Raw genomic sequence first — 10,226 nt, 5'->3', positions numbered from 1 at the left:
AAACCATGGTGTTCATGTCTTGCTCAGATGAGGGGTGAGATGAAGAAGAACAGCTGCAAACAAGCTGAAGAAAAAGGTCCAGGTTTTGGGTTGTACTGTTGCTTCAGTTCGGAAGCGTTCAATTTGAAATTGACTACTAAGTCATAAAATGGTTACTTTGTATAATTTGTCTACTATTCATTATTAAAAATTACATTTCTTGCCTTCTTTTAAGTAATGACACACATATGGATTCTGTTTTAAGGAAGAATGATTAAATAATTTTATTGGAGGTTTCTCAGTTTTGGCTGACATCAACATATCCTTACTTAGTAATAATACAGTTCGATGCCACTATGTATTCCACCGTCATCCTTTTTAGGTGTTTAGGCAGAGATTTTAGTATTCCTCTTCCACCTAAAGCGCGAAATACGCATGTATTAAATATAGGATTTATTAAACAGATGTGTATTTTTCTATATTCACAAATAACATGCATGCTTCATTCATTATTATAATGCAATCATAGAATCCCCTAACTATAAGATTCTCAAAAAATAATAATATATAATATAGTTAAATCTTCCTTTTTTTTTCTTACGGGATTGAAAAATGACTGAAACTGTATCCACATCCATAAATTTGTTCTATCAACTGTTGACATAGTTGATTGGAAAAAAAACATAGCACATACAATTATATATTATAAATTTGGATGTTCACAATGATCTTTTCAGCATATGTAGACAAGTTTAAGATTCAGTTATTAAAAATATGTATCATATTCTGATACAATGTTACTAAAATGTGAGTACCAAATAATTGTAATACTTTTTAAGCTTGAATAAGCTGATTCTCTACATTGTCATCTGGATATAAAAGGAAACCTGTAAATATGCTGTCATCATCATTGCTAACATAAAGGCCATTCCAGTCCCTAGAAACCTCTAACCACACCTGATCCCCAACATTCAGTCTCAAAACTAACATGGCTGAGGCCTGGTCAATCTCTTGTCCATAAAGTGTTTCACGACTTTTGAATACCTTTTTATTTTGGGCAACAATACTAATCCGCGCCGGACGGCCTCTGACTGTCACATGAAATGCAAACACATAAGTTCCTGAAATAGTGCAGTTAAACTTTCCTGTTGTAGGGTTATATTCGTCTTGCTCATTGTACATTATTCTGTCAAATTTGACAGGTGCATTGGGAGCAGGAAAAGGCTTTGATAGGCCCACAGTAAAGGCAGATCTTATGGGTTTGGGATTATCACCTTTGGAGCCTTTTAATCCTCTAGAACCTTTTTTTCCAGGAGCTCCACGAACTCCTTTCATGCCAAAATTGCCTTTTAGACCCAGAGGACCTATTAAGCCTGGAGCCCCCATCTCACCTTTGTCCCCTTTTGGTCCAGGTTCTCCTTTCTCTCCTCGCTCTCCTTCTAAACCTGACATTCCATTCAATCCAGCATCTCCTTTAATACCCTTATCCCCTTTTACTCCTCTCTCCCCGATTCCTCCTATTTCACCCTTTTCTCCCATGTCTCCAATATTTCCTTTCTCTCCTAAATCTCCTTTCTCACCCTTGTCCCCTGTCTCTCCATCCATACCTATTAGACCTTGCTCCCCTTTTTCCCCCCTGTCCCCCTTTGTGCCATTTTCACATATATCTCCTTTATTTCCTTTTTGTCCTTTCATGCCAGCAAGTCCAACATTTCCTTTTTCTCCTTTTGACCCCAGTTCACCTGAAAGAACAAATACACATACTGAGCATCAGATGTTATGTAATAACGTGTTACATTTTATTTAGTATAGTCAAAATGTGTCTTTTATTCAGTTCAAGATTATTTTGTCATTATAGACAATACATACATTATATGTATTATAGACATCTAAAAGCACATTGCTTAAGGAGGAACTCTAGTTGTTTATGTGTTTATTAAAAATCAGCAGCTACAAAAAGTATAGCTGCCGAGTTTTAATAAACACACACTCACCTGTCTCAGGATCCAGTGATGTGGTCATCCAAATCGTCGCTTCACTCCCTCTCCTCTCCCTTTCATTTCAACTATGGGCACCCAGCTATAACAACTCGGGGCTTCATGGCCGGATGCGCACTGTGCATGTGCGAGTAGCGCTGCACCTTCTGAATGGTCTGGCAGTCTTCTGAGACCTGTGACGTGTCCCAGAAGGCTGCAGGGAGGGAGGGGGACATGAGAATTTCAGCTCAGATCACCTAGGCTGTTAAAACTAGGTACCTGCTCTGCCCCCACACAAATTACATGCCAAATGTGGCAAGGAAGGGGGGGTGCTTAAAGCCAAACTTCCCCTTTTGGGTGGAGTTCCGCTTTAAAAGTGCAGTGTGCAATAGCACACTCCTTGCTAGTAGCAGGCAGTAAACTTTTTTTTAAAGTGGTATCAAACCCAAACATAAAAATGTACCTTTCAAATCGTTAAGTATGGTGACTGCATTTGTTACATTTTTTAAGCTTTTTTCCTTTAATTTTACCTGGAGATCTGGCCTGTAACATACTTTTTGTAATATTGGGGTTTATTTACTAGAGCTAGAGAGTGCAAAATTAGTCACATTTCTGCATAGAGTCCAATCAGCTTCTAACCTCAGCTTGTTCAATTAGGCTTTTAAATAAGCATATATTGATTGGTTAACACAAACATTAAAGGTTCTACAAACTTGTATCAATTTTTTTTCTAGCAATGGCGGTGATCAGTCACTTATAGTGGGACTGCGATATTGCAGCAGACATTCTGAGACTAACTGATACTTTTGGGGAACCAGTGACACTAAAATGCACTGTCACTGTACTAATGACACTGGCTGGAAAGGGGTTAACATCAGTGGCAATCAAAGGGTTAACTGTGTGCCTAACATGTGTTTTACTACAGTGTGGGAGGTGCTTTTATGAGAGAAAGAGATGGAACCTAGCCCCTGCTTTGCAGGAACAAAGAAACAATGCCTTCCCTTCCTCCTGTCAAAATGGCAATCTGCCTTGTTTACATAGGCAGACCACTGTTCTGCCTCTCTGCTGGATGATTGGCGGTTGCCGGCGGACACTGAGTCCTAAGTAACCAGCCGCTGAGCTCCCGTCGTGCGTGATCACAGTAGAAGCGAACATGCACGGCTCCTGCCGGGAAAAGCCGTACCACGTATATATATATATATACAGGGGCGGACTGACCATTCGGGCACTTGGGCACTGCCACTAGGTGGCCCCATCAGGTTTTCCAGCCTCAGTAATTCAACCCCCATGTATTGAAGCAAGAGGATCAAAATGATACCATAGAAAATAGCATTTCAAAAGGCAAATTAGCAATGGCAGCCTTCATTTTGCACATAATGGGTTTTATTAAACTATCAAATGGACAAATATATACTAGTCCTGCAATTTGGTATAACCATACATTATATTAATTACCACTCTTTTTGTAAATGTGTTAGTATTAGTATTATAACACGTGAAAAAAATATTAGCCCAGATAACCAGAACTGGTTGCTATGGAACTCTGTGTACAGCCTTTTTAAATATGCTTCCCTAATATTGCATGTGCATTCAATTATCTAATCTTAGATACATTTAAGCTGCACTTGCCTTTTGATTCAATGCAAATGCACCCATGTATAAAGACCCTCTTTAAAATATGTGTAGTCCAGCTCATAAACACTTTTTCCAATCTAGCAAATTTTAAAAGTTTATATGCATTCATAAATTATTCACGCTAATACAAAATACATTTCACATTAAAGATTTAGTACTATTCTAGATGTATGTATTAAAAAAAAAAATCTTAAAACAAGCTCAGACCATAGGAAAAATGGCCTTGGTTAGCATCAGACCATGGGGTTATGGGTAGAAAAAAAGTTATGCCAGGTGACACAGAACAATGTAATCTCTAACAATGATGAATAGTAATGTTGTAAATAAATGATTCATTAGAAACATGCTTGTGCTTTTTCAATTATTCAGCGGTGTCCCAGTAACTTGTACTAGCCAGTCAGAAGTTATCTATCATCAGTATGCATCCATAAAGCTGGCCACACCCCCCCGCATTTGACTTTTATTCGTTTTAGGTATTGCAGTCACATCTAGGGAAATTTAAACACCCGATTTGTCTTTAAAAGCCTAAAATGGAACCTTGAGCTAGCCCTATTGATCAGGCATAACTGAAAATGTTGTCATTTGACCAGATTCTAGTTGATCACAAAAAATGTGATCGAGCAAAAACGGAAAATACGAAAAATCTTGATTGATTTTTCATCCAATGTCGATTAGGATAATACAATTATAGCTAAACATAGTGAAGGAGTGTAGTAGTTCTATTTCCCTTCAATTTAAATTCTTGGCTCAATCAATTAAAAATTGATCTCCAGTATAATCTACTAAACCCAGATGTACGCCAGCTTAAATCCAGAAGGATCATCGATTGGTCGTTATGGGTAACTTACTACTTCACACAACATCACTTTATTTGTTGCTATCCAAAAACGTATAAGAGTAAGACGTAATGTTTTATATAAGTTGTGAGAGTTATTCTTTCCAACGGCATTATTTGGCAAATGATATCATTAATTCTCTATAACTTTCCCAAATGAGCATGTTATGCATACTAGCGAAGCGTGCACATTATTAAGTTCCTCCAGTGATGAGTGGACATATTTTGTAAGGCTACAATAATTAAAATGTATTTAAACGGCACAAAATTTAGCAGCAGACTCTAGCAGCATCTGTGTTTCTATAATTGCTATACAGTTATTATCGAGAACACATACTGCATTCTTTGCCAGAGGGAACAAGTGTAACAATCTGTTAAAGGCCTTCCCCTGGCATCAGACGGGTTAAATCAATTATTTAAACAGAGTTTCCTAATCAGAAGCACATGTTTGCTCTCCAGTCACACCGAGGACTTCCAATGTATGCCTGTCTGCTACCTGCAGTATGTATGAACCCAACTTATCTCTGGGGGGATTGCTTCTCCTTCAGCAGAATCAATTTGAACACAAGTCACCGGAGCAGGGTTTCATTACAAAAGAGGCAGAATGAGAAACAGACAAACATAATTGTACATCGTTCATTATCATTACCGGCTTCTCCTGGCTTTCCTGGGAATCCCGCAATCCCATTTGCTCCTTGGTCACCGTGCTCACCTTTCTCACCTACATATAAACATCTGCATTAACATTATCCACAGTAAAGACCTCAAGTCCCTGAAGGACTGCAGGCTGGTGAAAATGTAATTATAGCACCTTTAAAATATCTAGTTACATTAAAAGAAATCATTACCAAAGTAAGAAAACAAGAAAAGATCAAGGTGACATTAGCAGAATGTAAATCTTCTTCAGGGTTGCCCCCTGATCCCATAGCGAAAGGAAAGGTTCATAAGTCTCACTGATCCCTATAGAATAATATTGGAGATATACAGTATATGGTAACATATGTCTTATGGGAAATGGTGGTGCACAGAGCACACATTCAGCGCACTGTATTGCAGTTGCTTTTGGATTTATTAAAAAAGTTTTTTTTCCATAGAGACTAAAGTATTGCAAATATCCTGTTACTGTATGTTGTCCATTACTTTACTTTTTACTTTTGATGACCTTCCTTTCTAAGTTCTACTCTCTATCAAGCATGCATCAATAATTATCTGTATGAATGTATTATTTTTACATAAAGAATCCTTTTTATTTATTTTTTACTTTTTTATTAAACAGATTAGCAAAGGAATGAACAACTGTCTCAGACATATTGCCATCAACAAAATACTTACAATCAAGAAAGCTGAATAGGTAAGTGATAAACATTTTGTAGAGCAGCTTCCTTCTTTTCATTGGCTTTTATATGTTTTTTAGAATTAGTTCAAGATAGGGAAAACACATTTATAGAATCCTTAAAGCGGAGCACCAGCCTATTTTATAAATATTTCCCCTGGCATTGCTTATTCCAATGGCATTAAGGTTCTCAGAGTTTTTTTTTTTTTTTCAAGCAGATTACCCTTTAGGCCGGGTTCACACTGTTTCCCCACATTCAATTCACATAGCAGGAGAATGTGACTGGCTCTCTATGGAACCGGTTCACATATCTCCGCGACGGGTCAGATTGCGGTGTGCCTGAAAAACGCGTGCCTTTTTTGGTGTGTTTCAGGTTTGATCTCAGCCCAAAATTCGGGCTGAAATCGAACCTGAACCGGTGAACCAGCACGCACTGGACCCCTGCTATGCGTCGCATGCGGCGACAGTGTGAACCCAGCCTTAAAGTGGGTGTACAACCACTTTTACCTACAGGTAAGCCTAGATTAAGGCCTACCTGTAGGTACTAGAAATATCTCCTAAACCTACACGTAGACAACGACGCAGCGATCAGGCCGTTTCTAAAGGATTTAATGCTGTAATTGGCAGCTCACACACGCATGCGTGGGAGTGACGTTATTGCAGCTATGCTATGCATACTAGCTCATTATACCTTTGTCTTGCAGGTGTTAATTTTTTTTAAGTGGGTTTACACTTACTTTAAGGGGAATAAATATGCCAATTTCCGCTGGCCCTACAGAAAAAAACACATAATTTTCAAACTTTAGCTGTAAATTTATTGCCATTACCATGACCAGCTACCTACAAAACAACCAAGACTTACAAACCACATATGTGTGTATTATTTGTTTTTTTGTACCTGTAGTAACGTAGTTTTGTATTTTTAGGTAACATAAACTATAGTGAACATTTTGCTTTTTGTTGTACTACCTAAAACACACAGACACCGACATTAAATCTAAAACTTTTTTTCTCCTACGTTAAACACACTGACACTGGCACTGACATTAATGCTGACAACAACACTGAAATTAGCACTAACTACTTAAATACTGTAACTGCTGACTGTTAATAAAAGGACACTTACCTGTCCAGGTGCCTGCAATGTCGGCACCCGAAGCTGATCCGTCCCTTGGCTCCAGCTCCTTAAACTTAGCCTTTTTCGTACTGCGCATGCACAAGTCGCGCTGCACTTTTTGAATGGTCCCACTGTTTTCTGGGACTTCTGTGTCTCCCAGAAGGCAGGGGGGGGGGGCCGGATGTTTTGTAGATCGCTGCACAACAATCTTACACGGAAGTGGGAGCAGATACCTCGTTTTGACAGATATCCGCTCCCCCTTCCCCCCAAAAGGTGCTAAATGTGGCAGGGGAGGGCACGAACAAGGGGAGCTTCCACTTTTAAAGATAGTTCTTTTACATATTTACATTCTTGCTCTTCCTCTTTGTGTTATTGTAATACAGTAATTAGAGAGATTGCTAGATAAGCCTCTAGAGGAAGCTCTGTATTTGAATGTAATAATTCATCCTCCCTCTTTAACCACTTGCCCACCAGGTAAATTCTGGCACTTCTCTCCTTCATGTGAAAATCACAATTTTTTTGCTAGAAAATTAATCAGAACCCCCAAACATTATATATTTTTTTTAGCAGACATCCTAGGGAATAAAATGGCAGTCATTACAATACTTTTTGTCACACCGTATTTGCGCAGCGGTCTTACAAGCGCACTTTTTTTGGATAAAAATCACTTTTTTGAATTAAAAAATAAGACAACAATATATTTTGCCCAATTTTTTATATATTGTGAAAGATAATGTTACGCCGAGTAAAATGATACCCAACATGTCACGCTTAAAAATTGCGCCCGCTCGTGGCATGGCGTCAAACTTTTACCCTTAAAAATCTCGATAGGCGACGTTTAAAAAATTCTACAGGTTGCATTTTTTGAGTTGCAGAGTAGGTCTAGGGCTAGAATTATTGCTCTCACTCTAACGATCGCGGCGATACCTCACTTGTGTGGTTTGAATACCGTTTTCATATGCGGGCGCTACTCGCGTATGCGTTTGCTTCTGCGCGCGAGCTCGTCGGGACGGGGCGCTTTAAAAAAATTTTTTTTGGTTTTCTTATTTATTTTTATTTAGTTTTATAATTTTTTACACTGAAAAAAAAAAAAAAAAAAAAATTGATCACTTTTATTCCTATTACAAGGAATGTAAACATCCCTTGTAATAGAAAAAAGCATGACAGGTCCTCTTAAATATGAGATCTGGGGTCAAAAAGACCTCAGATCTCATAATTAGACTTAAATGAAAAAAAAAAAATTAAAAAAAAAAAATGTCATTTTTTCAAATGACAAAAAAAAAAAATGTTTCTTTAAGAGGCTGGGCGGGACTGACGTTTTGACGTCACTTCCGCCCAGCAGAGCTAGGAGGACGGGTGAAGGAGATTTCTCCTTCAGTCCCGTCCCCGCTCAGCTGCCGGACACATCGGATCCCCTCCGCCGCTACCGACGGCTCCGGTAAGCGGCGGAGGGCGCGGGAGAGCGGCGGGAGGGGGGGGGGGCCCCTCTCCCGCCACCGATAACGGCGATCTCGCGGCGAATCCGCCGCGGAGACCGCCGTTATCGTGTACACCACCGCCCCCTGAAAAGATGAATATCTCGGTTGTGGCAGCAGCTGCTGCCGTTATCGAGATATTCAACTTTAAAAAGGAGGACGTCTTTTTGACATGGGGCGGTGGTCAAGAGGTTAACAACTGCTGAGCTATAAGCCACATAGAAAGAGCAATCAGCAGAAAAATGAGTCTGCATTGTGAGAAGGGGCTGTAATGTAAAAGCACTGTGCAACATTGGAAAGCAGGAAGCAGAGAATGGGTACATAATAAGTGCATATGGCTGCAACAATGTACATATATAATAATAATAAATGATACATAGAAACAAGGTTTTCCTTAATTGCATTAGTTATCCGAGTGCTTCTGTCATTATGGGGATGGACAGACACTTTACTGATTTAGTGTTATTACTTTTTGTTTTTTGGAGTTTTACTATTTATGTATTAATATTTTAAAATTCAATGCTACTTCAAAGCATATACTAGTATATTACAAATCTTCATTGGTTTTCTGCATTCCTGCTGGCTGTGCAGATGTGAAGTTGAAAAATGTCAGTTAATGAACTAGAGTCAGTTTACTTAGTCACTGGCTATATTTTATTGCGTTCTTTTTTGTTGTTTCTGAATTTGGCAAAGGTTTCTGAGATATTTGAACAGGGAGTAAGAGGTAGGAGACTGAATATTACAAGCAATTCTTCAGACTCCGTCTGTATGAAACATTTCTAGCTGCTTTCACTGGAAAATAGCAGCTTGTGCGAGGATATTGCCATTGTAGAAATATTTGCTTTGAAAAAAGTACATTGACTATAAATTAAAACTTATCTCTGGGCAAGCAGCAAAATACACAATTGAACCACATATGTAAACTGCCTTACTTGACAAAAGGATTTGTAATTCTGTACAGCCAGTCATGTAATTCAATCACACACCCCCTATAGTGTATCCATCACATTTTTTTTCTTTTAATACTGTATACACTGCTAAGGTCTTTTAATTATCAATTTTGTATTAGGTGATCATTACTACATATAATTTATATGAAGAGACTTGTGCCCAAGAGAGTATTTACATCAATCCCTGTACTTTTGCAATACCCCTTAATTTCTCCCACGTTAAACTTAAGTCCCACCTCCTAAATTTTGGCCCCCACTTGCTGCCATTCAATGGCCAAATGAAACACTTTCTATTGTCCAATGAGACTAACATTTACATTTGAGGCAAAAAGTAGTGACATGAAAGGATAGGACTTACATCAGGGGTGCTTGGCCTGTGGAGTCTTCTAGTGTGGCCCAGGACCTCAAACCAGGGAAGCTCATGCCCTGGGTTAGCAACCCATTGATCGCAATCTGGGCACCATCCCAGAGCATCAGTGCAGTGAACCGGAAGCGGAGGGAGCAGGTGGCCGAGGAGGGAGCAGGAGCCGCATAAGCTGATGCTTCCTCTGTAGCACTGTTCCAGGTGAAGTGATAACAAGTGCACTCTGCCTCTAATCCTTTCTAGCAACCCGGAGAGTGATGCCAGAAGCAGCTACAAGAGGACACATACACTAGGCATAATAGCCTTTGTAATGGGCTTCTCAGCACCTATAAAAGGGTTAACAACAATTAGGCTGCTTTCACACTGCAGCTGCACCTGCAGCTTTCCTGGGGGTTGGCTGCACTGAGCCATATAATTCTACTATATCCTATGGGATTGGTGAACTGAATCTGAAAGCACACCAAAAACTCCTGAATGCAGATGCAATAGAAGTCTATGCAGCCACGGTGCAGTTAGACCGCAGCTTATCAGTGTAAAAGCAGCCTTATAGGGGGCTCAGGAC

General features: G+C 39.3%; 1 protein-coding gene across 1 annotated transcript in view; it reads right to left on the bottom strand.

The window, feature by feature from the left end:
• Positions 1–232: 232 nt before the first annotated feature.
• LOC120936720 (otolin-1-like) overlaps positions 233–10,226 on the bottom strand; it is a 39,413-nt gene continuing 29,419 nt past the window's right edge. Inside the window, exons 4-5 of the mRNA XM_040349293.1 lie at positions 5,075–5,146; positions 233–1,721 (exon numbers count right to left, since the gene is read on the bottom strand). Coding sequence (XP_040205227.1) covers positions 814–1,721; positions 5,075–5,146 — 980 coding nt within the window. The 3' untranslated portion in view covers positions 233–813. The remainder of the gene's footprint in view (positions 1,722–5,074; positions 5,147–10,226) is intronic.

This window comes from Rana temporaria, chromosome 4 (assembly GCF_905171775.1).
Source record: "Rana temporaria chromosome 4, aRanTem1.1, whole genome shotgun sequence".
Taxonomy (NCBI): domain Eukaryota; kingdom Metazoa; phylum Chordata; class Amphibia; order Anura; family Ranidae; genus Rana; species Rana temporaria.
The sequence above is the reverse complement of the archived record's forward strand: the minus strand, read 5'-3'. Positions and strand labels throughout refer to the sequence as shown.